General features: G+C 38.2%; 2 protein-coding genes across 2 annotated transcripts in view; both read left to right on the forward strand.

Annotated features, from left to right (window-relative positions):
- TMEM87A (transmembrane protein 87A) overlaps positions 1-22,469 on the forward strand; it is a 23,907-nt gene extending 1,438 nt beyond the window's left edge. The window contains exons 2-20 of the mRNA XM_009998096.1: positions 591-648; positions 4,304-4,401; positions 5,248-5,364; positions 6,981-7,034; positions 7,126-7,182; positions 8,811-8,943; positions 9,671-9,732; positions 11,673-11,856; positions 12,718-12,817; positions 13,739-13,832; positions 14,971-15,039; positions 16,071-16,179; positions 17,310-17,368; positions 17,542-17,645; positions 18,005-18,078; positions 19,371-19,432; positions 20,416-20,471; positions 21,746-21,776; positions 22,130-22,469. Of these exons, the coding sequence (XP_009996398.1) occupies positions 591-648; positions 4,304-4,401; positions 5,248-5,364; positions 6,981-7,034; positions 7,126-7,182; positions 8,811-8,943; positions 9,671-9,732; positions 11,673-11,856; positions 12,718-12,817; positions 13,739-13,832; positions 14,971-15,039; positions 16,071-16,179; positions 17,310-17,368; positions 17,542-17,645; positions 18,005-18,078; positions 19,371-19,432; positions 20,416-20,471; positions 21,746-21,776; positions 22,130-22,171 (1,563 nt within the window). The 3' untranslated portion in view covers positions 22,172-22,469. The remainder of the gene's footprint in view (positions 1-590; positions 649-4,303; positions 4,402-5,247; positions 5,365-6,980; positions 7,035-7,125; positions 7,183-8,810; positions 8,944-9,670; positions 9,733-11,672; positions 11,857-12,717; positions 12,818-13,738; positions 13,833-14,970; positions 15,040-16,070; positions 16,180-17,309; positions 17,369-17,541; positions 17,646-18,004; positions 18,079-19,370; positions 19,433-20,415; positions 20,472-21,745; positions 21,777-22,129) is intronic.
- A 2,930-nt stretch (positions 22,470-25,399) lies between these two features.
- VPS39 (vacuolar protein sorting 39 homolog (S. cerevisiae)) overlaps positions 25,400-26,388 on the forward strand; it is a gene marked incomplete at its 3' end in the record, with an annotated part of 17,215 nt that continues 16,226 nt past the window's right edge. Inside the window, exon 1 of the mRNA XM_009998205.1 lies at positions 25,400-25,436. Coding sequence (XP_009996507.1) covers positions 25,400-25,436 — 37 coding nt within the window. The remainder of the gene's footprint in view (positions 25,437-26,388) is intronic.

Genomic DNA, 26,388 nt, shown 5'->3' on the forward strand with positions numbered 1-26,388 from the left:
TGGCGGCCCCGCCGTGGCGCTGCGGGCCCGGCGTCGGGAAAGCTGCGCCCCTGGAACCCTAAACTCGGAGAGAGTTGGGTCTCTGGGCAGGTGAAGGGATTCCCAGCGCTTCAGTTACACGGCGTGTTTGGCTCCGTGTGGGGAAAAAAAGCGATTCTGCCTCACGTAAAACCTGTCCTTGCCAGACTCAGGAAGGGAGGACTGTACCTTTTCTGTGAGGCTCTTGAGCTTCAGGAACTTAATTAAAGGATCACGTTGAATACTCCTTTTGATTTTTGGAACATATTTTTTTTTGTCGGGTAGTCCAGACTTTCTCATAAGCAAACAAAAAAAAAAGTGAATCATTTCAACAAGTGGTGATAAAATGGATTCAGTTTTGCAGAGCAAAATCCCCAAGCCTCTCAAGCCATGTTTAAGAATAGACTAAAGGGGTGGTGAAGCATGACTGGAAAATCCAGTAAGGCTGGCTTCTGGTTTGGCATTCACTTCCATTGCTGTATTGACTTAAACTCTGAGTAGAAGATGATATTTAATTAAGCTTGGTGACATTAAACCCAGTAATACCTCTTCCTTTTTTTGTGCCTTTGCAGGGGAAGAAGTTTAACTTTGGGAAGATTCTCTTCAGCAACACCACCATTTTCCTGAGATGTAAGTGGTTAAAAGGAATTTTCTCCTTCTGCTGGTTGGCACCCCCTCTGCTGTAACCAGTGTGGAGTTAAAACGCTGTGGAGTGTTTAACTGCACTGGTTGCAGTGACAGCTAATCTAACACTGGATGAAAGCCATAGCTCTGATATGTTTTGGTGTGTTAATAGCCTTGAAGCTTACCCATTGTAATGTGTTTAGCCAGTAGCAGAAATGAATGGGTCTGTTCAGGCTCTCTGTGTAGAGGGCAAAATGAGCAATGGGAGCACGACTTCATTTCAGATAGTGGGTAATCAGGTGTGGGATATGCTGAGCCCTATTGTGCAGTGTACCTTCCCTATTGTAAGATATGCTAAATTCCTTTAGCTGGGAGATTTGGGGCCAACTATGACAGGACTAGTTCTGTTGCAGGGTGACTGATGCCCATGTGCAGGAGGCAGTGTTTTTTGAGGCCCCTCTTTAACTGCGTGCGTCTAGGAGTGGTGAGGGAATGCTGTTGCACGCTGTGGCAGAGCTCTCTTAAGAGCTGTTTTCTCCTGGTCATGATGCACAAGTGTGCTACACAGTAAACATATCTGTATCCTTCCCATTTGTTATTGCTGCTTATTGCTTTTTGCTGTTCTGGCCAGGGCTTCTAGAGTGGTGAGGGAATGCTGTTGCACGCTGTGGCAGAGCTCTTAAGAGCTGTTTTCTCCTGGTCATGATGCACAAGTGTGCTACACAGTAAACATGTTTGTATCCTTCCCATTTGTTATTGCTGCTTATTGCTTTTTGCTGTTCTGGCCATGGCTATTGGTTATGTAGATTGCTGTTCAAAGGAGGGTTTCTGCATAATACCTTCACATCTGTGAACATGAGAACAGCATTTAGATGGCAGCAAGGTGACACAGGTGACTCGTGCCACTGACTAGCTTAAAATCTTTCCCCATACACTTTGAGCACTTTAAGAGGTTGCTTGCACCAGTTCTTACCGTGATGCTCAGGGGGAAGCTGTTTCATCTCCAGCTGCTAATTGATTAGTTACACAGATACAGTGCTCATCAATACCTTTCTGCACTTGTCAAATGAGGAAATAAGTCACTTCAGAGACAATTAATGGCATCTGTGCATTTTTTACTTCAAGACTTATTTGCTGCAGTGATTATGCTCTTTTTTTTAACTGAGAAGATTAAAGTATCATGAAGATTAGTTCATTCTTAATGAAATGGTGCATTACTGTGCTCTATTATGTTTATTACCAGCCATATTGATTTTCACATTTGTTTTCAGATACCTGCCCTTCATCAGACAGTGTTTCAAAGGCAGCTTGTTAAAGCACCTCCATTAATCCCACATAAATCTAAGATAGGAGGCTAATATTAAAGCAGCTATTAGTGAAGGTCCATCACATCAGGATTAAGGTTTTCCCACTTGTCAAGTGTAGCTCAAATTCCGAGTTTCATGGCTCGCAGCAGGACAATTGCAAGTGTGTAGCTGCAGGATCAAAATGTAGGAAATCTGATGCTTGGGGAAAAGGAGGGGTTGTTGAAAGGGCATTTGGAGCTTTGGTAGATGTTAGGCGTTCTCTGAATTTTAATAGAAATTGTATACTCAAATGAATGTGGCATCTAAGTAAGATGTGGGTTTTTGCAGTGAAGTATGTGGTAACTCTAATCATGAGGTGTACAGCTGCAATAACCATATATATATATAATATATTGTCTGTGTGGAAACCTGTCTGTCTCCTTTTGTTTGCTGTCTGTTGCCTTTTCCATCTGCTCTGTGATGTTTGTGTGGACATTACAAGCCAAGCATGTTTGCTCATGGTTTGTTCATGTTTTTGGTGAGCACCTGCATCTCCTCCTTATTTCTTCTTTTTGCTGTTTTTGGTGTTGTCAGTTTTTTTGTGTTGCATTGGTGTCTGATGCTTTCTGCTTCTGACAGGGAAGACTGCTCTTGGTGTTTAGTTTTGTCGATAATAAATGTATTCTTATCTACTTATTTTCTTGAGTGTTATTCTAGAAGGCATCTGGCTTCCTGTCTAGGATCTCAGGAGAAATCCTGCTTTCTGTAAATTAATACTAAGACTGCATTTGAGTTGAATGTTGCTGCTTTTGTTTGAAAGCCAAGTAACTTAGATTTCCATGTTGCTGTATTCAATAAATGCCATGGATGCCTTTTCTGAATTTTAGAGTACCTTCTTTTCAAGATTTCTATAATTTTGATGTTTGCAGATACTGGTGGATGGGTCTAGTCATGGCCTATTTTACCTTTAGTTGGTGTTGCTGCAGAACGTAGTTCCAATAATTTATTTTTAATAGGAAGAAAGGTATTCAAAATGTATTTTTTAATCCCTGCTATTTTTTGGTAGCACTTCTTTGAGGTGTTCCTCATTTGATCAGTTTTATCAGAAGACCCTTTGTCTTCTAAGAATTTGCCATCTACCCATGTCACTGCACTGCTTGTGTTGCTGCTTGTCTTCGTCATGCTCTCTGTAACACCTAGAGCTATGTGGAGAATGTCTTGTTTTCATGCTTGCCAGACGGTATCACAGGGAAACTTATTTTTTAGTGACTGCATTCCAAATTTTTTTCCTATTTCTTTTTTTTATAACTTTGGTATTAAGGACTCCGTTGAGTTTTTTGCTCTACGTATACTTGCTTTAGTAGTCACATAGTTTAATATGGAATTAGTCAGTTAAGACTGTGTAGCAGGGTCTTTTTTTCTGATTGCATTTTTTACCTGCAGTGGTCAATAGGGAAACATTAATTAAAAGCTCTTTACGTGTAACAAATTTGTGGATGTCTAGGCTGACATGAATGTTGCCTGTGAAGTTGTGGGGGTTTGTTAGCCACTAGAAACATGCTGTCAGCTGGATGAGTTCTGCCATCTGTTTACTGGAAAAACCCAAATGTAATAATCTAAATGGCTGTTCAGGACTGAATAAAATCACTGCTCATTTTGTTTACAGGTGAAGCTTATCTTTTTAATGTCAAGTTCTCTTTCTCAGGTGTTAATTTTAGAATGAGAATTGAAACACAAAACCCAGACGCTCTTTCCTGAGGGGGGTCAGAGGGAAGTCTTGTGTTTTAATTTTTCATGCATGAATCAAAGCAGCAAGTTACCTTACTGCTGTTTGTGGTAACGTTGCAGCTTTGACAGTGAACTAAGCTACAGGAGGCTTGTTTGTCTTTTCTGTGGGGCAGGGGGGTGAATGTTGAGTTGCAAAATCTTCCTTGGTGATGGTATTGGTATTTTTAACTTATCTGTGAAAATTGCCCTTAGTATTAATTTGTTCTTAGCTATCTCTGTCTGTTACATGTTCTAAATATCTGGAAAAGGGAAATAATTTTGTGTGTTGCTATCACTGGGAGTTGCTGCAGTTCTCTTGTTGGGTATTTGCAAATATCACTGATTATCTTGAGAATAAAAAGAAGTTTCCAAATTATCTTTGTGTCTTTAATGGAACTTAGTGGCATTATGATGGGATTCTGTTTTCTGCGTGCTGTTCCCTTCACTGAACAGAATGGATTCCTTGAGGAAAATGTTTCTTTATTGTTTTGCTTTCAGCTTAATGTTTAAAATTGATATAATGACAGTAGTTTGGCACAGAATGGGAGGAAAGGCATGGCAGATTGACAGTGTCTTACATGTTCTGTTTTTTGTTTTTATTTTTTTAGTTGAAGGAGATGAAAAAGCTTGTGATCCCTCCCAAAGTTACAATGTTACTTGGTACTTAAGATATTCTGACTGCTACAATGAAGTCTTCAACTTTGGGGTAAGAATTTTGTGGAAAAACATAGGTAATGATTTTTAGGGACAAGCAGATCTGAGGGTGAGGGGATTGAACCTATCTCACATCCTTACTGCTCTTTGGGCCTAAAAGAAATGCTCTTCCACTGGAAGACAACAAATTTCTGGATTATATGGAATGGAATCACTTGCTGGCATTACTGACTTGTGAGACTGGGGTAAGATGAAAGTGTTTGTCAGAATTCTTCTAAACCCAGAAGGTTAAATAAGTGCATCAACTCTAAACTAAAGTGTGTGAGTTTATGATAGATTAAAATATTATCTGCAAGAATGTTTAATAACAGCAAACAAACAAAAATTTATGTTCTGTTCTTTATGAATGCACATTGCAAATATTAGCAATTTATACAAAATGTATAGTGTTTCTATCAAATTTTGTAGATCACAACTGTGGTTTATTAACTCCTTTCCCATGTGTACTTAAATTTATTTACTTACTAATTTTTTACTTAAAATTATGACAGACTACTAACCTAACAGTACTGAAGTCTTTAATTCTTAATATAACAATGTAGAGTTTGTTTGTGTAGACTGAAGCTTATGCTGGCTGCTGCATGTCCACTGCAGGAATACTGGGATTTCATTAGGTTTTTTTAATTAGGTATTAATTCTTACTCAAAGCCTGTAGGGAATTTTTTTATTTTTTTTAAGAATAGTCCTGTGTTGTCTTGATGACCTTTATCCAATTAAATTCTTTACAAGAGTCTGTGCAGAAAGGAGTTACGGTGCTATCCAGGTCTTGCAGCTGCCTACTGGTAAAAACTATTTGATATATTGGATGCTAACCTAAGTTCTGTTCTATGGCTGGCAGGATGAACAGGCAGATAACTATTTTGGGACTACATTTGAAGAACATCCGGGTTGGTCAGGATACTATGCCACGGGTTTTCTCCACTTTCGTAATTGCTCTACGCTCTTCAGGCCTCAGGTATGGATAGAATCTTCACAGTTTGCATTGTTCTCTCATATCATATACAGAGAAGGTGGTAGTTCCTGTGAGATGTGTTAGCATCCTATGTAAGTATCACTGTAGATTGGGAGGCACTTGTTTTTATCTGTTTGTCACAACCAAACTGCAATAATAATTTCTTTTGCTTTACTTCTGGCTTGCTCCTCAACAGCTGGCCCACATGGGGAGAGGGAAACCACTGTAAAATTCAGTGCTGCTTTTTTGTTTGTGGTTTTGTATTCTGAATGTGTTTCACTTAGAGAAGGCTACTGGTAGTTGAGTAGAATGTGAATCTCTGGCTCTAGAGTGAAACTCCCACTAGATTTGGATTGATAAAGGACTGGCATTTTTTTTCTCAGATAATGTTAATTTAAAATGGAAATGCAAAAGTGTTGAGAAATGGGTTACTTAAGCACTGATAGCAGGTTACAAACAAAAAATAAGCAGTGCTAAAATGTATTTGAAACAAAGCAAATGAAAGAGAAGACAATGCAAAACAGCATAGGGAAGTAAAGAGTAAGCATTGGCTCGACAGCAGCTGTGTGCCACCAGCTGAAGATGTGCAGTCAAACTACAATATCCATGGAACACAGTCTTTCTTTAATGGTGTACTTAAAATTTCAAGGCAAACTGTGCAGTGTTGCATCTGCATTCCACCATTTCCAATTTAGACCAAGGGTTGTGAATAGAGAGTAGTGGGAAATGTCTGTCTTGTATTTATTTAATCTAGTGTTAGTTTGGGGTTTTTCAATTGTTTTTGTTTGTTTGGGCTTTAAATTTAAGACATGCCTGGAGGTGACTTGAAAAGGGTTTTTAATAATCTGTAAATCTCTAATTCCTTTGATATGTGAAGGTATGGCTTGAAAGTTTTTTTTTTTTAAATTATCTGTATGCTGCCTGCTTGTTATGTCTAATGTGAGAAATGTCAGTTCTTCATGGTTTTATGGAAGAGATTTTATGGGCTTAACTTTGTAATGTGAACCTGGGTGTCTTAACTGAATGTTCAGGTTGATGAAACAGATTTTTAAGTGACTTTTTCTGTAATCCCTTTGAAAAGTAAACTGAAACAAAATATTCCTCTCAGATACTAATTTTGAAGTTTCACAGCAATTTTTCCTTTTGATTGTTCAGCTTTTTTTCCACTAGATTTCAAGTCACCGTAGTTTGTTTGGAAGGGTTTGCAAAATCTGGATCTCTAATTAGACACTCATCTAGGGACCTTTTTTGCATAGGCTAAGGCAGAAATCTCCAAATCCTGTTTCTGTCTGCATAGACTTCATCTACTAATGGAGATTGTCAACAAATTTGTATTTGGGAAATGAATTTTGCTACTGTCATGTCTGTGGGTTCAGTTCTAAAAATAGTCACCTGTTGTCTGGAGAGGGCGGAAAAAGTTGCTCTCAAATAACAAAATACTAATCTAAGTATTCAATACTTCCTCCACAAAGGGGCAGTTGTTTGATTTAGAAAAATGAATGTTCTCTAATACAGCTGTTTAGAGAATCTTTCCTTATAATCAAGTTTCCTGGGGTTTCTAGTAATGCCATGTTAATATAAAGTGGTTATAAATGCTGTACCTTTTTTATATCTTGCAGATTTTCTATAAAGAATTTGTTCATCCAGAGCCTCTCTCACCTGACAAACAAGAGGTATTTTTTTTTCCCTTCTGATGGGTGAGTGTAGGCATGGAACAGATAGTTTTGCCATATAGTTTTATCCATTTTTATGTTTTTCTTTTAGGGACTAAAAGAAAAGAAGGAGAGTGGAGGAAATCACACAATGGTGGCAGATAAACCTGTATGTATATTGAATTTGAACATGGCTTGGAGTCCAGCAGTCTTAATTTGTTTGTGGTTTGTTTGTTTTTTTTTCTTTTCTTTGTTTTTTCTAAATTTATGTTTCTTTGCATAAGAAATTTCTGGTGGCATTTACAGGGATCATGCAGCTCTGGTTTTTTGCCACCTGTTTTGGGGTTGTTTCAGCTGTTTAGTTGAAACTAGATAGCTCTGTGTGGAAAAGCAGAAAACAGACTAACAGAAACAGGGTAACTGCTTCTTTTGTAGCTGAAATACAGAACTCATACTGGTTAATCTGGTTGTATAAATTAAAAAAAAAAGTTCTTTTTTGTAGTACTTTCAGTATGATCTAAGTGGTCACTGATACTTAGAGATTAAATTTGTTTTCATCTTTAACTAGTCAAGCTTTCAGAACATTGTACACAAGTTGAGTGGTTACTTTTGGTTTTCAAATCTGTTAGTATTTCTATTATATGTAATTTTCAAGTCTCATCTAGGAATGATTCTCAAAGTAACTTCAGATTGAATAATGTTCTGGATGCCTGTAAAGAAATAGTATTTAACTCTCTGTGTACTTACAGGGCCATTTACCTTAAAGGTAAAACAAGTAGTTCTGTGTGCTTTTGTGAAATAAGGAATCAAAGCAGCAAGAGATGGAGATATTTTAAAGGCAAAATTGGTATATAAAAAGATACCTATTTTAAGTTTACTATCTTTTTAACCAAGTCTTGTAATTTCAGTCAATATCAGCAGAAAATCTTTTTGATACATAAAATTCTGTTTGCTTTAGGTCTTGTAGTCAGCATGTTTCTTAAAAGAAAACATGCTTTTAATACTGAAATTCTCTTGAAGAAGGTGTTATAGCAAGTCTTTGTGGTGGTTCTGCAGTGGTCATATGAGTGGCATACGTGTAGATAGTTTTTGTTTTACCTTTAAAGTTATTGGTAAATATTGTAGTTTCTGAGATGGCTAGAACTTCTGCATATGTGGAAGTTTTGAGATCTGATTGATTTTATAGTACAAATCCTTATCTGGGCAAGCTTCCTCTGCTAGTTCATTGGCAGGGTTTGAGTCTTACAGGTATGATACCTGTTGCAAGGGCAGTAGCACTTTCCACAGGAAATAACTGCAATGGAAATTTTTACTTCTCATCTACCTCTTCTGCCTTACACTATGAAAATCAGCCTTCACCAGGGAGCTGAGTTTTATGTGGCTGTGCTGTTGCCAAACAATTTCAGGAGGAAAGAAGTATCTCTTGTGATGGTCCTAATGCTTCTACACTGAAAGCAAGGAATAGGAGGCTTTGCTGAATTCTCTGTAGCTTTTGCAATACCTTTGTGATGACACTTGCACTAAGCCAGTGTGACGTGTGCAGATAAGCCCTGATCACCTCCCAAGTTTTTGAGGATTCTTCTGGATTAAAACAGCTAAATTTTAAGTATTGTCTAATAACAATAGTAATAAATAGATTTAAAAATTACGTATAAAATATTTATTAACAAGTTTTAGGCCTGGGAAGAGATGCACTTATTTTTACATGGAAGATATAGTCCATATATGGCTAGTCTACTTCTGTGTTTTTTGTCTTCTTGACTATGCTCTGTCTACATGTAGGCTTTTTCTTTTCAGACAATGAATGCAGTTATGAAAACTTGGCGAGATGGGCCATATATATTTATTATTGAAGTTAAGGATTCTAATACTAATGTTAAAAGAACGGAGAAAACACCACCTTCCTCAGATCAAAATAAGCCCTTTACAAGTAAGATAGCTTATTTTATACAGTAAGCTAAAAATATAGTACTGTTTTTTTATGTATATTGAGTGTATTCTAAAGTACTTTTAAGATATACCGGACGGCTTATTTTCTTAAGATACTATCTTTCACTTTGCAGAGATTTAAGTATTACTTACTACAACTCTTTTTTTAACATAAGAAAATAGGTGATTGTTAGTGTCTTGAAGATCCTAAGCCTGATGGCCTGTCAGTTTAATGATAGAAGCAAATAAGAATCCCAAGCAGCTCAATTTTGAGGCTTGCTTTTGTGTTCCAAAAATGTCCAAACCAACACAGTGATTTATATCAATGATCTCAAACAATGTAGAAAACAAAGATCATAATTATCACCTTGAAATAATATTATTGTAGCTCTAAGAGTGCTTTGATAACATACTCAAACTTCAGAGAAGTTTGAAAATCCCCTTTAAAACTTACCTTACATGTGTTTCTGAACTTTGCTGTTATGCATGAATCTCAAGCACAAATTACTTTCACTTTAGGTACTGCCATGCATTACTTGGTAATGGAGCATGGTTTTAGCTGAGTGCGTTGAGTCTTAAACTTCTCTGATGAAAGTGCAAGTTAGATTTAAAAGCTGTGTGAAGATCTGGCATTTCTTTAAGCTTGAGTAAAAATCCCTGAAGTACTTTATCCTGGCTTTCTCCTTTTGGTTCTTTTTCAATTTGGTTATTGGGTTGTCTTTTGACAGTGACGGTAGAACTGAAGGGGCCGTATGAGTATCTTTCACTTGCAGACTATCCTCTGATGATTGTAAGTAAAATAGCTTTTCTTTGATCTAAAAAGCTGTCAGTTGATTTGTATTTCAATTAAGTACATTTCTTCCATACTTCAGAAAACACAAAGCCAGTGTCCCTGAAAAAATAATTTAGCAGAGGCTGTGTTTAAGTTTGGGTGTTTTTTGTGTTCTGTTTTTGTTAGTTTTTTGTGTGTGTGTTTGGTTGGTTTGGTTTTTTTTGTTGTTTTGTTTGTTTGTTTTTGTAACTAAATGCAGAGAAAAAGGACAGATTTTTGATGTTTGCATAGGCCACTAATGTTGTCCTTTTCTGGATTGCTTATAGTTTCAGAAGTTATCAGAATTATTGGCTCTAAACAGAGCAGTGTTACTGACTCTGTTTATCTCCTTAGCTCATATCTGAGAAAATTTGCTATTCTCTCCTTTTATTCACAGCTGCCTTTTCATTTGTCACTGCTTTCTTCGTTCTTTTACTGCTTAATCTTCCTTCCTCAAGCAGCTGTTTTATATCCCACGAAGAGATCCCTGATACTGCCTAACAGTGAAAGCATCATTGAACTACAAAAAGCTAATCTGTTTTATTCAAAGGAGTTGTTGACTTCGATACTAGTTGCCTCTGTTGAGGAAGATAAGAAAGTAGAAGAGCTTAAATATTTATGTAATTTAGACAGCCTTTAGCTGGGGATCGATACCAAGTGAGGTCTCTAACCTGACTGTAGTGGCAAGCGTGACCTGTAAATAGGAGAGCCTGATGGCATTTCTGAAACGTTTTACTTCCTGAAGCAGTAAAAGCCCTCCAGCAGCTTTGGCATGTAATTCACTAGTGTGAATATCCCCACGTGGCAGGTCCCGAAAAGCATCTCTGTCTAAAAGTTTCTGTAATGGGCATGTAAATGTGAACTAGCATGCTTAGGTCCTTACCATTTGAACTGCACGGATAGTCAGATGTTAAAATTTGTAAAGATCAGTAAGCTGTTCTCCTAAGGGAAGGTGTTTCCTGTTTGTGAGTGTTTCAATGGATTGGACAGCTAATTTCAATGCTTGCTTGGGTTTAAAAAATCTACCCCCTGCAAGAGGAGACGGCATGATTTTTATTGTTCTACACTTGGCTAAGTACTTCATTTAATGTCTTACTCTCTTCTTCTCATCCGTCTTCTTAATCTTAGTGTCCTTTTTGAAAACTTAACTTGCTCTGATATGATGCTATCATTTAGAAAATTCAACACTTAGCAGCACTGTCAAGCTTATTGTTTGCCATAGGAAATACGTACCCTTAAAGCTTTTCTGAAGCAAGTAACACTGGACTGAAAAAAAATGGTCACAAAATGATAATATTTAAATGAATATCTGGGTTTCTTTTTAAATTCCAGATTTTTGGCTCACCAAAAGCTTGGTCAAAAACTGAGTTTGCTGGAAAATAATTTTTGAGAGAAGTTGCCAAATTATTTGAACAGAGGGATTATAACCATCAGTTGCTTATCTCTGTTCTGTGGAATGGTGTGTAAAGGTGACTTCTAAGATTATTTGCAGAGTACTGTAAATGTATGATGAAGGTAGCAGTAGAAAATTAGGCAAGAAGGGGCAGGTTTTCTAGTACTTGATGGTTTGCTTGAGCTCTTCTCTGAATTTGTGAAAGCTAGTAGCATTGATATCTTCCTTAGAAGAATTGCCTGTGAATAAATTGGCAGATGGCTCTTCAAGAGAGAAATTGCTTGGAAATTCAGTTACTCTCCCTTTGTTGGCAGTGAGAAAATAGACTGTCATGGTAAAAAAGTCCAGAGAAGACAAATGAAGCAGTGCTTGTTTCATGTCACTTTTGTAAATAAAAACTTAAAAGTTGCTACACTTCTGGAGAAAATAGACCTGTCTTAAAGCTGTGGAATTGAAATAAGGAAATTATTTTACTGGGTCTAAGGTTCCTATTTCTTGTTTTTTGTTGTGCTTTTTTTTATAACAGTTTTTCATGGTGATGTGTATTGTGTACGTATTCTTTGGGGTTCTGTGGCTTGCATGGTCGGCCTGTTACTGGCGGGATCTCCTGAGGATTCAGTTCTGGATTGGTGCTGTTATCTTCCTGGGAATGCTCGAGAAAGCAGTTTTCTATGCAGAGTTCCAGAATATCCGTTACACAGGGGAATCTGGTAGGTAGCAATTGCACCTTGCAGTGGAGTTGATGGGGCATAGCACTAATGGCTTATGCTAAATTGGGATGACAGATGTATATGGTTATTAAGTATATAATTACTTGAGAACTGTTTAAAAACAAAGAACAGGGAACCACAGTTTGTGTTTTTAAATATACTGTAAAAATTATAATCTGTGTTTTTCTAAAGCTGAAATGCTTTTGCTTTCTCTGACTCTTAAGTGTAGTGTCTTAAGGATGAAAAAATGCTAGTTTCTGGAGAGTATCCACTGTAGTGTGGGCTTGAAGTTTAAAATAAGATTTCCTAAATGTAGCTTGAAATTCATTTCTGACAGTTGGTATTGGCCTTGGAAAGGGACTTTGAAACTCCTTGTTCAGTGTGAGTGCATTGCAGATGACTTTTGGTATTCAGCCCGTAGCCTAATAATCTGTCTTAAATTATTCTCTCAATATAAAAATTTAGAACTCTGGTTTTGAGTTTTTGGGATAAATGCATACAAATTAAACTCTGCAAGTAAAACTTGATTATTAATTAATTGGCCAAAACCATGGTGCAGAGGGTTTTGTTGGTTGACTTGTTTGGAAGATCATCCAGGCTGATCTAATGGAAAAATGTTTTATGAATCATTTACTCTCCACTTTTTATGGATGTAAAATTATTCAGTAGCTTTTTTTTTATGCTAAGTGTCCTATCTTTTCTGAATGCGTATGCCAGATGTAGGTAATAAAAAGATTATATACTTTAATAGCCTACTTTCTGAAAATAATTCGTCTGCTCTCATACTGAGATTGCTTGCAGTAGTTAATAAACAGAAATTATATTTTAATAACCCAGTTTACTTCTCTGTGCTTTTTTTAGTTCAAGGGGCAGTAATACTGGCAGAACTGCTTTCTGCTGTGAAGCGCTCATTGGCTCGAACTCTGGTCATCATAGTCAGCCTGGGATATGGGATAGTCAAGTGAGTAATTCTGTTACAGGTTTGTTGTGTTCTATTAATAGGCTTTTCAGTGTTGTTTTTTGATAAATTGATTTCCCTGTACACTGCTACTTAAAAGGTAGGTGCTTTAGGTAACTGCTGCAAAGGTCTAGACTTCTTCACTAGTCAACAGAGACATACAATTCCATACGGTGGTTACTCTTCCCACTTCCTTTGATGTATTACTGTTGGGTAGGTTTCTGAGTCACTGTTGAGATACTCCACTGACTGGAGTGGGAGCTTTATAACCCTTCCTTCTGGGCAAGAAAGGGCTTCTAGAAATGGGGGAGGCCAAGAATCACTGTTAAGGGAGAGGATCTGCTTTAGGAGGCTTCTGCTGCCAAGATTGCTGCTCATCTGCCCCCAGCTGTATTTGATGTGAAAACATCATGCTATGTGGTAGTGGAAGCTTCTGCTAAGTGTGGATGCGCTGGGGGAATGAAAAGGTTCGCTGAGACTTCTTGAAATGGTGGTAAACAGCTAAACAGGTTAATTAGAAAACAGCACTGTTATCAGTATCTTCCTTAGAACATAGCATAAGACAAAATTAATAGTAAGCTTTGAGCACCCTAATTTCTGCATCTAGAAGTGGCTTGCCACAGACTTTTTATTCAAATGCTTCACGTTTAGACTAGACATTTGGAAGAACTTTTTCACTTGAAAGGGTTGTCAGGCATTGGAACATGCTGCCCAGGGAGGTGGTTGAGTCACCATCCCTGGATATGTTTATAAGTTGTCTAGGTGTGGCACTTGGGGATATGGCTTAGTGCTGGACTTGGGAGAGTAGGTTTAATGGTTGGTCTCAGTGATCTTAAAGGTCTTTTCCAACCTAAGTGATTCTATGATTCTATGCCTAATGTTAGACTCAAGTTGACATGACAACTTTTGTTTGTTTTCCTACAGGCCTCGTCTGGGAGTTACTCTTCACAAAGTAGTTATGGCTGGAGCCCTTTATCTGTTATTTTCTGGCATGGAAGGTGTTCTTAGAGTCACAGGGGTCAGTAAAAACTCCTTGAATTTTCCCATATGCTACTGCCTTTACTTACGTGCTAAGGGGGAATCCCAGGGCTATGCTGAAAGGGAAACAGAGGCAATGAAGTGGTCAAACTCTGAGACTGTGGATATGGATTATTGACAAATATTTTAAGTTTGATGTATTCTTTATTTATCAGGATATATTTCCATATCTTTTGATATAAGTCTAATAGTTTTCTGATTAGTCAGGTTTTGGACACCTGGACCCTTGTGTCTAAGTACTTTGGATTAGGTAGGGCTAGATGCAGACACGAATGTACAGGTTGGGTCACCTGGCCATGAGTTTAAGAAAACATCCAAGCAACAACATAAAAACAAAAAACCATAACCACTTCAGTTTAGGAGGCTGTAACTGGGGGAGTAAGTGCATGTTAGTGGTGCTACTACTTAAGAAGCCCATCTCAGGCTGTAGATTTCTGTTTTTCTGTTTTTGGTATTTTGGGATAAGGTATTTAACATGTCATATATTTGGTACTTTTCCAGTTTTTCTATGACACTGTGGCTCTGATAGCAAACTTGGCCCTGTCCTTGATTGATGCCTGTATTATTTTGTGGATATCCTTTCATAAACTGCAGGGTGTTAAAAGCTTATTCGCAGCTTATTTCTGTCTTAAACTTTTTGCTTGTTTCATTTGGGACTTGGATAGTTTTTGATGTACCCAAAAGAGCAATTTTTTCCACTTTCAGTCAAACTCATGGTTGCCAGTAGAGCATTCAGTTTGTCCATGAATAGTGTAAAAAGATTTAGTTACTACTTCTATAACAAGTTGATGGCTAGTTTTCTGAAATGAAAGTTGCCAGAGCACATCATCACAGCAGTTGCCTCAGCAGAGGCTCCTTTTAATGGTGCTAGATTGACTTAATCTGGAAAAAAAAATCATCTTGCCTTGCTGGTGGAGAACTGACAATGTGATATTGTCAATTTTCCCTCTGTGCATTGGGCTAAACTCCTGATTCAAACCCTCTGCTTCCGTAGTAAAACTAAGAAGCATTGTGGTAGAGTGTTTGTGGTTTCTGATAAAATAGCCTGACCCTCCTCTCTTCTTCTATACCTTGTTTCCTTTTCAGTTTGTTCTTATTGGCTCTCTCTTTGTCTCCAGGCCCAGAATGATCTTGCCTCCTTGGCTTTTATTCCCCTGGCTTTCCTAGACACTGCCCTGTGCTGGTGGATATCCTTCACTATTTTACTTGGTGGGGTGTGTTTTCTTTCAGATTTATTTTTTGGGAGTCTTTTTGGCTGAACTTTTAAAAATCAACTTCAAGATTATATTCTACTTCAGGTAAAGTTAATAGAACCTCTGTAACTGAGTGTTCAGGAAAGCTTCTGGTACAGAGGCAGTACAAGGAAAATGAGATAACCAGTAGATGTCTGTGTTAGAGTAACTCCTGGACATACAGACTATTGAAGTCTGTCTGTTACCAGTCTGGTTGTTGAAGTATGAAATCAGCTTGTTCTCATGTAGCCCTGTAATGTAGCCTTTGGAGAACAGACTCAGTTTCTGTTTTGGGGAGAAGGTTGCTTAGCAACATCAAACCTGAAATTACTTCTGTAAAATTTGAACTCATCTTGAGGTAGGTGACAAAAAGGCAGTGTTAACTTTTTGGTGTCTTGACATGTTACATCCAAATTGCCATAATTTGGTGTGACTTTAGGAATTGCTGTCAAATGCTGAACCCAGGGCCATGTATAGCCAAATCCCTATAAAAGTGTTTTTAGCAAAAGTCAATCACAAAACTTTTAAAACTGTGAGTAGCTTGCTGTCCAGCTATGATAATCCTAACTTTTTCCTACCATGATGTCTCTCCTTGTTTTGTCACTATGGAAAAAAAAATGGTACCAAAGGAGTGAAGACACTTTTATGCACTAACTGGATTTTGACTCGCTTCTAGTTCAGACGTGATTTTCCATTTATTATACATACATCTGACACTTTTCTGGACTAATGGGCCATAGTCCAAAATGGATGGTTGGGTACCATCTTTGCTTGACAAGAATTCTAGATGCAGAGGATAAAATAACATGAATGGGATGGATCCTGCTCTTTGATACCTTTGCCATAGAATGAACCTTTCTTCTGCTGAGTCTTGTCTGCCATTTTGGAGGGCTAAGTGTGTGGGTGGGAGAGCTGTTGGTCATAAGATCTGCATCCGAAGTCTGTGACCAGCTTTTCCTTTAGAGACTTTCCTTGACTTTCTATACATATTCATCAGCTTGACTCAAACAATGAAACTGCTGAAACTTCGAAGGAATGTTGTGAAACTGTCTTTGTATCGGCACTTCACCAACACGCTCATCTTGGCAGTAGCAGGTAAGCAGAAAATTACATTAATCAAATAAGAACACTTGTCATTTATATATATATTTATGGCTTGACTTGATTGCTAAAGCAGGTTTTCAAGTTTGGTGACCTTCCCGTAAATACAATCAAAGTACTTGGTATTTCTAACACTTGACCCATTCCTAATAGTGGGTTCATGCAAAATGTTGATACTTTAGAGGCAGTTGGATATTAGTCCTGATCTTAAGATCAGTAGTTCTGTGCAGCTCCTGTAAAAGAGCACTTTTCTCCCTCTTAAAGCTGCTGAGGGCAAAAGATTACTATCCTATGCTCTTAACCTCACAGAGGTAGTTTTTGCCAAAATCTCAGTATCATGGTGTACTGTTAGATCTTTATGTTGTCCAAAGACCAAAGTTATTCTTAGAAAAACAGCATTGTTAGTATTGTCACACAGTGGCCTATTCTGGAAGAATACAGATTCAGATTCTCTTTCCATTTGTAGCAGGGATAAACTGAACTTCAAAAATAAATCTGTTGGTGCTTCCAGGTGCTCAGCTCCTCATCTATTTGGAAATGCTATCCATACAATGAGCAGAAAACTTTTAAAGGACTGTACTTTATTTAAACAAACAAGTGCATTCCTTTTAATCAACTGCTGTTATTAAATTCCTGTCAGCATTGGGTTCTTGTCATAGAATGCCCTAATGGAAGGAAAGTCTCATCTTCTAGAACTGTGGTGAGAGCATAGCCTGAGCAATGGAACTTTTGCAGGTCAAGATCTGAATGTTTAGGCTTTCAGGCAGTTCAGTTACTTCAAGGTAGGCTTTATTTGTGAACTGATAAGGAAACCATGGTTTGGAGACTGGATGAAAATAAAATAAGAATAGTGAATAGGGATGAGGAGTTGGCTAAATACTTTATACTTGGTTTATGCCTCGTGTCTGTGAAGAACCAAGAGTAAAATATACTGGTCTAAGCCTAAATTACCATATAAAGTCAGTAAAATAAACCAATATCTTGTTTTCCAAAACTAATAAATTGGATTCCAAGAATTCACTGTTTAGGTCTTTGCCCTTTGTGTGGGAAATAGAGTCCCATTAGTAGGTCCTAGGATTAGCATATTTTGTACTAATAAGCAGCTTGTTTTTTTAATATTGCAGCATCTATTGTTTTTATCATCTGGACTACCATGAAGTTCAGGCTGGTGGACTGTCAGTCGGTGAGTTTATATTGAATGCTTTTGCAGTTTCTGCCTCTTGATAAGTTTGCATTTGGCAGTGTAAGAGGTGTGATTGGACATTATGGAACAGATTTTTCTATAGATTATGTCTAATGTAATATGAAGTCTTTCATGAGAACTTTTTAAATTTGTGCTACTGTTTTCCTTGACAGGACTGGCAGGAGCTATGGGTGGATGATGCCATCTGGCGTTTACTGTTTTCAATGATCCTTTTTGTCATTATGATTCTGTGGAGACCATCTGCTAACAACCAAAGGTTCTGCTTTTCTTACTTCTTTCTAAAAATACTGCTTTTTGGGAAGGCTTGTTTGTCCAAAGAAGTACTGGTGAATTATTTTAGTTGCTGTAAACTGATCCATAAGAATACTAAGCAGTGTATGTAGGGGCTTGAGGAAAAGTAAATGTAGGAAGTCACATAGATAAGATTCAGTCTGTTCCTGGTGGTGAGCTTATTCGAAAAGAAGTGGCTTAAACTTTTGCTTATATAGTTCAGCATAGGTCTTAAAAGCTGTGAACTACACAGAATAATTGAGTCATGTGAATGTTGGGGTAATTAATCCCTTGAGTGGCAAGAGATACTATTCTAAGATAACTTTCATTCTTTCCCTCCTAAAGGTTTGCTTTTTCACCACTGTCTGAAGAGGAGGATGATGATGAGCAGAAAGAGCCAATGTTAAAGGAAAGCTTTGGTAGGAGAAAAAATATTTTCCACCTAATGTCATTGTTGAAGAGATTCTTTGGTAGAAGAAAGTCTCTTTTTCTCTGGTGACTGCTGTGAAAGCCGAGTCAGCGCCTCCCTGTTGCCATTGATTTATGCAGTTGTAAAGGAAACACAGGCTTTATGTTTAGTGTTTACATTGCCTGTTTAATTCAGGGGGTTTCAGATAACACTGAACACATTGCTACTGTTGTGGGTGCTTTACCATGTCCTCTGGACTTTGTTTTATTAAATATTTCAAGTCATGGGTCCAGTCATGATGACAAGGATCTCTCAGATACTGTTGCTAGGTGGTAGTTTACAGTTCTCTCTTAAAATCCAGTTTAAGCTTTTTGTTTATCTACTCTGAACACTGCAATCTTGTTCCTTTTCCATATTAGGGCCTAGTACAGATATGTCCCATGTAAATGTGGATGAATATGTTTACATATTCATGGCATTACATATGAATGAAAGAGTCCTGCTCAGTAACACTAGGTTGCATCTTCCTCTCCATGCACCTACTTCCTATTTTAAAACTTGCTCTCTTCCCTCTGTCTCCCTGTCCGTTGTCCTTGTAGCACTGTTGTTATGTAATTGTTATGTTATGTAAAAGTTAAGGTTACATACTCACTGCTGTTTTCTGTCCACAAATCCATTCTGCTAGGATATGGCAGTGCTCTTTAACTTGTTCAGGAGCTGAGGAAGAGTGTGTAATCCCTTGGGTGCATTTGCCACATCAGCTATATCTAGGGATCTGCCAGCCTGAGAGATCTCTGTTACTACTTAGCTTCTAACTAAATCAAGTGGCTAGTCAGCAGTCAGTAGGTAAAATAAATCACTGGAGTTGTGTATGTCTCAGAACGGTTCAGATTGGAAGGGACTTCTGAAGGTCATTCTGTCCAAAGGCCCTGCTCAAGGAGGGTCACCTAGAATAGGTTGCGCAGGACCGTGTCCAGATGGCTTTTGAGTATCTCCAAGGATTGGGGATTCCAGAGCATCTTTTGGCAACTATATCTTTGAGTTCTATGCTTCTTACATCTGGTTTAAAGAAAAGGACAAGAAATAGGTATTGCCTAGGTAAAATTGGTAAAACCAGGTACTCTCCCTCCTGTCAGGAAAGATACAAGCCTTTCAAAGAGAAAGCATTGTCTTTATGATTAACTTGTGTGTTACTCTCTCCCTGGATTTAAGAAAATATTCTGAGTCAACATTTGACAATTTCACTTACAGTCTGAATAGTGAATAGTTCAGTTATCCAATCTTTTTTTCTTTTGTCTTCAGAGGGAATGAAAATGAGGAGTACAAAGCAAGAACCAAATGGGAATGTAAAAGCAAACAAAGCTGTGAGTACGCCTTCCCTACCTCGAGGGATATAGGTCCTTCAGACTGTTCTTTAGGAATGTTTGCAAAATCCAGTATAGCTGTGTTACAGATTCAGTATTATACAGTATAGAATTGTTTAATACTATATTTTTATAATGAATAATGCATTGTTTTAACAAGTTTTATCAGATGAGAGGGAGGCTGAGCCATATATTAAATAAATTGCCTTCTAATTTTGAGATTTGTGATTCATTACTCAGAATAGGGTGATGTGTATGTTGTTACATAGCTCCCTAAATAGTTTGGGTGGAACATTTTTAATATATGTGGCTTACAGGGAGAGGTGGTTTCACATTCAGTGAAGAGGTAGAAAATGTCTGTCTTTTCAAGGAATTTATGCATAAATTCATGCATAAAAGTGGAAAGAACCTGTAGGAATTAATGATAGTAATAATATTTTTGCTGTTAACACTATTTTACTCAAAGGTTGGTTGCAACTGTATACTGCTTATCTAAGGGTAACATGAAAATTAAAACATTTCTATTTTGGGGGTGGGGATGGGGATCAGAAAGGGTCAGTTCTCCAACCTCAGAACAAGTGTGCTTGTGTTGTGAATTAGAGAGTGTTCATCAGACAGAAATGACGAATCCTGACAATGCAGTTTAACTTACCTTTGCAAAATCTAGCTTGTAGTAATTTGTTGTGTGTAACATCTTCCAAAGATAATGTTCTTCTGTGGGAGACTAAACTAGATTTATGTAAATAGTGTGTCCTGAGGACCTGCTTTTCTTAGTCACCATTAGAATTTAGAGATGACAGTAAGTTATAGGTGTTTTTTTTTTTCTTTTGGAATGTGTTTTCTATAATCCAGAAATAAAGTTGAAGGTTAGTTTTTTTGAACTAACATAAACTGCTTTTGTCAAGTAGGCTGAAAATGGCTTGCATGTGACAGCATTTTGGGAAAACTGACTTTTGTTTTCTATTTCATTTTTGTACTTGTAGCAGGAGGATGACCTGAAGTGGGTAGAGGAGAATGTTCCTTCATCAGTGACAGATGTGTGAGTATTTTTATCATCACAATAAAAGCAGGTTCCTTCAACATAAGAACAAAAATACATTAGAAAGCCTTAAAACTTCTATACTGCACTTGAATGAGCAGATACTGTGTTCAGCCTGGAGCTGGCCTCTTACTTCTTAGCATTGTTCTACTTGGCTTTATACAGTCTGTCAGACATACAGTTCACATCACTCGAAGACGAGCTGACTGAAGGAACACTGCTATAAAACCTCTGACTGCTTTGTTTGCTGTTTACTGAAGTTAAAACTGAATAAATCCAGAAAAAAAAAAGAAGAAAAATCTACCCTTTCTGTTTAGTGCTCTGAAAAGTCTTCTGAGTATCTTCCTGAATGTAAACCACTGAATCATGTAATTTAGTTCTCAACTTGGAAAGTATGGAATAGTTTTTATGCTTCTGGCAATATAATCAGCTATATAGGAAGTCTCTATCTGTTCTACTTTTACTAACTTTTACATCCTAAAATGTCAGTATCTGTGTCCAAATTTTCCGTAGCAAAAGAGAAGTTCACAGATTGTGTTCACAGATCTGGATATGTGATTTTTCCAGAGGCTTTGGATTTAACTAGAAAACTGCTTGGAGTTAGTTAAAGACAAGAAATCAAATGAACCTTTGAGAGAATGAAAAAGTCCATTTTCTCAATTGAATTTGTTTTTCCCAATTCTAGTGATTTTTATTTATTATTTTTTTTTAAGAACTGTAGGGTTCCTTAAGAAAGCAGGGACTAGAATAGTATAAGCTAGTAAAGGGCACTTCAAGGTAGTCTGCAGCAGTTTTCTGTTCTTGAAAGTATGATCAGGGTTGGGATAAGATTCCAAGAGACAGAATATCTATTGTCATGGAAAAAGCAATGGTACTAGTGCCACTTGTTTGATTTCTGAGATGTGTTTTTAAAATATGGTCCGACATTGTAAATGTCTTCAGTGTAGTTCAGCAGTGTTCCCGTATGAATGATGCAGCTTATTTCATTGCAACTTGGAAATTGTTCAGTTGGTTATGAGAAGCTTAGAAAAAAAGAATTTTAACTGTGAAGGTCATTGAGGATACTCCTCAGGCTCTTCCTCTTTTGTGTGGCTTTCTTTAATTTCTCTCCATGTAATTGAAAGGTCTATCTTCATCATTGCTCTCCTGGCCCCTAAAAAACTTAAGGTGCAATATAAGGCTGAAAATGTTTGTCAATAATATGCTCTCTGTAGGTGCTCTAATTCTCTTAACTGGTTTTATTTATTTATTTATTTTCTCTCCCCCCACTGCAGTGCTCTTCCAGCTCTTCTAGATTCAGATGAGGTCAGTAAACAAATCTTCAGTTCAAATTAATCTTCTGACATGCCAAAGGAGTCATGAGTCAACTGTTAAGGACTTGGTTTATTAGAATTGAACTCTCTGCCAATGCAGCAGTAAAATACTACTAGGATGGTGGGAGAATAGTGGGGACAATCATGATACAATTTCTTAGAATATGAACACGTATTCTAAATCTGTGTTCTAAAAGAAGTGGTATATCTGCTGTTAGAAGTTGGACTCTTGACTTAAAATGTATGAGTGTGCATTTGTTTTGAATGTCCAAAGCACACCACCCTGTTTCTATGTGCTGTAAACCTACTGGGGGAGTTTACAACATTGTGTATTTTATTTTCCAGGAAAGAATGATTACACACTTTGAAAGGTCCAAAATGGAATGAAGGAGTAGCTTTTTGCTATTGGAAGTGGAGACGCCTCTCTTAAAGTTGCTTTGTGGAGCAAGTGCATCCTGCTGATTTGTTTCTTGATCTCAGCCTTGGAAGTTTGATGCTTTAGTGTCATGAGGGCGTCTTGATGTGAAAGAAGTTCACAAGGACATTATAAGCCTTTTGGAAATTTGAATTTACAAAGTTGCTGCAAGTTTGGATTTTTAAGCAATTTAAATGTGTACTATTCCAGCACCTTCTGTAACTTTTCAAATATTTAATCTGTGAAACTAAAATTCCTAATATCTGCTTGTTAGAGGTGAACTGTCTGTACCTTTTTGGAGGGAGGGTAGGGACAGATAGAAATAAGCAGTGAAGAAATAACAGACCCATTTTCTGGTAGATAATGGCGTCCTTCTGTTATATGCCCTGTGTTCAATGTGAATGGGAGGTTTTCAGAGAGAAGCTCCTGTTAATGAAGAAATTGAAGATGCCAGAAAGGAAATATTTGGAAAAGTTACAGTGATAAGAGTTTTTAACAAAATCAAGTGCAATTTTATTCATAACACTGTGTAAGAAAGATTTTCTATTTTAAATGCCATTGACCTATAGGTAACAACTGCATAGAGGTAACACTTGCTGTTGTGGCACATCTCATTGCCGGCAATGTGGTGGATGCCTGGAAAAATCATTTGCCCTACCTTCCGTGTGTTGCATGATTTAATTAAAAAAAAACAACCATCACCAAACCCACTCCTGCAGTGCTCCACAGGTGCTTGAGTACTCGTTAAGCAGATATTAACTAGACATTTCAGCAGAACTCTTTTCCGTGCACATACAACATCTCCCACTGAGAAGTCAGCACTCTTCCATGAGAAGATGGCATTGCTTTCTAGAGGGTGCAAGCACTGCTTACCTTACTTGAAAGAGGCTTTGATGGGAGTACACAGTGCTGGGATAGTTTTGTCCTTGGTGTCTGTTTAGAATTGCCTCCCAATTGCCTTCCTCCAAGTGATTTGGTGATGGGTTTTCCTATCCAGATTGGCCTTGTGGCCAAGAGGTACTCTAATGAGATCATGGTGTTTCAGTTCAAGTCACAGATTTCTGCTCTATATAATTTCTTTATTTTCTCACTTTCAAATGAAGACAAGCTTTTGGACAGTGTTCTGCTTCTATTCAGTGCTTGGCTATAGAGGCATCACTTGAAATAACTTACATGTGGAAACCCTCTGAGGACTGTATGACAAAAGCTCTAATTTGGGTTCATGACCGTTAGATCTGATAATCACTGGGCAAGCAGCAGCACAGCTCTGGACTTCTAAGGAACTGATGTAGCTGCTGCTGGAACAGCATAGGGAGTCAGTTCTGGTTCTTCACTTAGCTGTGTCAGCAGAAGTGAACATGTGCCTGTACTTCATTAATTCCACTGTAAGGTCTGGTAGCTTAGCTCTAGTTCATCTTTATCAGCAATTTATGCTGAAACATGGCACTTTACAGTAGAGTAGCTGAGGCACAAGTGCAGAGCATCTTCTGCTAGCTGTGCTGTGGGGGCAGAAAATCCTCTGGATGGGCAGGAGAGAAAAGCTGTGGCTGTTAACACCTCAGTCTGCAAGACTTGCTGGAGCTCTTCTATGCCTTTCAGACCACAGGTAGAATCTTTAATTATAAAACACTTTTAATTTGCTATGCTTAATTGATATAGAGGAAACAAATGTTACCTTCGTGTCCTTTTAGGGAGAGGAAATTATGTGAAATAAAGCTACAGGAAGCTTGCTATTTAATTTTTAGTTTTGGTGGGGTTTTTTTGGGAGTGCTTTTGTTTGTTTTTGTTGCTTGTTTTATTTTAAATCCTGTTGTTTTGGGTTACTTGGTCTTTTTGAGACAAATAGGGAAAAATGTTCTCTACTGAAAGCACAAAAGAAGTTTGTATGTACTATTTAATAAAAGCTAGGTGAAGAGTAGAAAGGCTTACATTGTGTCCTTCCACTTCCTTACTTCCTGTTCTCTCACATGAGCAAGTGTTAGCCTCTTCACAAAGTTCTCTCCCCTTTCTTTAGCTCTTTATTGCATGTTATTTATAATGCAGTTATTCCAAGTAGATCTCTTTTTCTTGTTAAGCTTGACAGTAGAGTGAAAGTCAGTTATTTGAAAAGCTAAGAGAGACAGGGCAAATAATAAATTTCTGAGCAAAAGTAGAAGATCTAAACAGTTCCCTAATTGCATTAATAAATTAATAATTTACAGGTAGTAGCAGTTTGTTGCTTTCAGCTAACAACTACAGTGGTTTTGGGCTGTCTTCTCTGCCTTCTACCTCTTCATCCCTGTAGTTGTTCTGAATTCCAGAGGAGGCTTGCTGTCCCCTTGCTTAGCTGTTCTTGTTTTTCCATTTGCTTGGCAGAGTTTCTGTATCCTTGGCAGGTAGCATCTGCTTCCTAGCATGCAGCAGGTGTGTGCTGTCACTTCCTTGTTTGCAGCCTCAGGGAGAACTTGTATCAGAGTCCAGCTCCCAGGGTGTCACGTGGGCTGTAGCAAACACAGGTGCTGCCACAATGGTGATTGCAGAAGAGGTGGCTAAAAGCAGCAGAAGAGATGTGTGTGTGAGTGAAGTATGTGTGCAAGGGAGTTGCAGTAACAGTATCTTTGGTCAGATGTGTTGGTTCTGCTAAGGAGATCTTTGCCCCTCCTGATCCCTGCGTTTTCTTTTAGGACATGTGGGCTCTGTGGCTTGTCAGGAAAGCTTCATCAGCAAGCTGGCTTGCTAGAATGCAAAAAAGCAGAAACCCTGCAGGATTGTTACTTTTGATTAGGTAGGCAGGGAAGATTTAATTCACATTTATACCCATTCTTTCAAAATAAGTATTGTATTTTTTAAATAAAGTGTGTAGACTACTCTGAAGACTTGGTAAGCAGGAGAAAATGCCTCTACTCTTAGGTCTGAGATCTGCATAAATTTTAAATGATTCTTGGTGTGTAGAAGCTGAATTTTCCTGACTTCAAGTATCTTCATCAAGATGTTCCTAATTGAGATAATGCTCTACTTGCAGAAAAAATAAACTTACACTAGGAATTAAAACATAGAGGGAGCTTTTTATAATTCTTGTGCCCGATTTTTCCTTGTGCTTTGAAAAGCAGCTGTGATACTACTGATGCAATTGTTGTAGCATGTGGACACCATGCACAAAAATGAAAGCAAACTAGTGAGGGAGGTGATAGTGTTGACCGGCTTTTCATCACAGTGACAAGATGTTCCAGCCAGGAGCTCCGCAGGAGGGGCTGAGTGGTGAGAGATCACATGGCACGTAATGAGAGGCAATAGGCACCGGGTGAGTCAGGATCATGAGACCTGGGATAGGGAAGAGTGTGAGTTGGGGGATCTGCTTTAACCAGTCTGTTCAGCTTATATGGTATTTTATGTTGTGTGCTAAAGTAAAAGTATGCTGCTTCTCCTTTTTAAAACCTGAAGGGGCCAATGGCTCACACTCCATTTGCACTGGTAAAAACGGATTACAGCCATTTCCATGGGAAGTAATTATTACCCTGTGTTATTGAAACTGACATTTCCTTTCACTAAATTGGTGCGATGATCCTCTTCTTTGTGTAGGACTCCTAGCTCAAGGAGAGCAGATACATGCCTGAGCTGTGTCTCCTTTGGCACTTTGCAGTTCTGGTGTCTGCAAAGAGGATGTGACTTTGCAGGTTCCTGTGCTTCCATCTCCCAGCAGAGCATCCTCAGTCTGTTTTGTGGTCTCTGTTGGTGAAGATGCTGGGAGAACTTAGCACTATGTGCTTCTTTAGTTCGGTTTAGTTGATTTTGCTCCTAGGTCAGTGGTGGTGAATGTTGTGTCTCTTCACGGCTACTGTAAAAGGAACCATGACCTGTTATTGAAGGGATGTGGTTACAAGTGAAGATTTCCTCTGGGAGGCTGAACTTCACTTGCCAAGTTCATAGGATAAGATCATTTATGAGCTTAAGAATAGAAATTGACTTGCAAGAGATGTTTTGCTGGTGTCCTGTTATTTCCTCCGGTCCATTTGTGCCTTTTGTGTACAGAAGGAGTTTCCCACGTGCTGTGGTTTTGTGTTAGCGAATACTGGCTGGACAATTAGCGCCTTCTCGCCTCTCCCCCTTCCGGGCTGGATGAAGATGCTCACGGGTCAGGGCAGGTACCGCGTTCCGTGCTGGTGCGGGCTGTGCCGCCCGCGCTCCCCGCTGCTGCCCGAGCCCCCGGGCT

Source organism: Chaetura pelagica, unplaced genomic scaffold (genome assembly GCF_000747805.2).
Source record: "Chaetura pelagica isolate M959 unplaced genomic scaffold, ChaPel_1.0 scaffold280, whole genome shotgun sequence".
Classification (NCBI taxonomy): Eukaryota; Metazoa; Chordata; class Aves; order Apodiformes; family Apodidae; genus Chaetura; species Chaetura pelagica.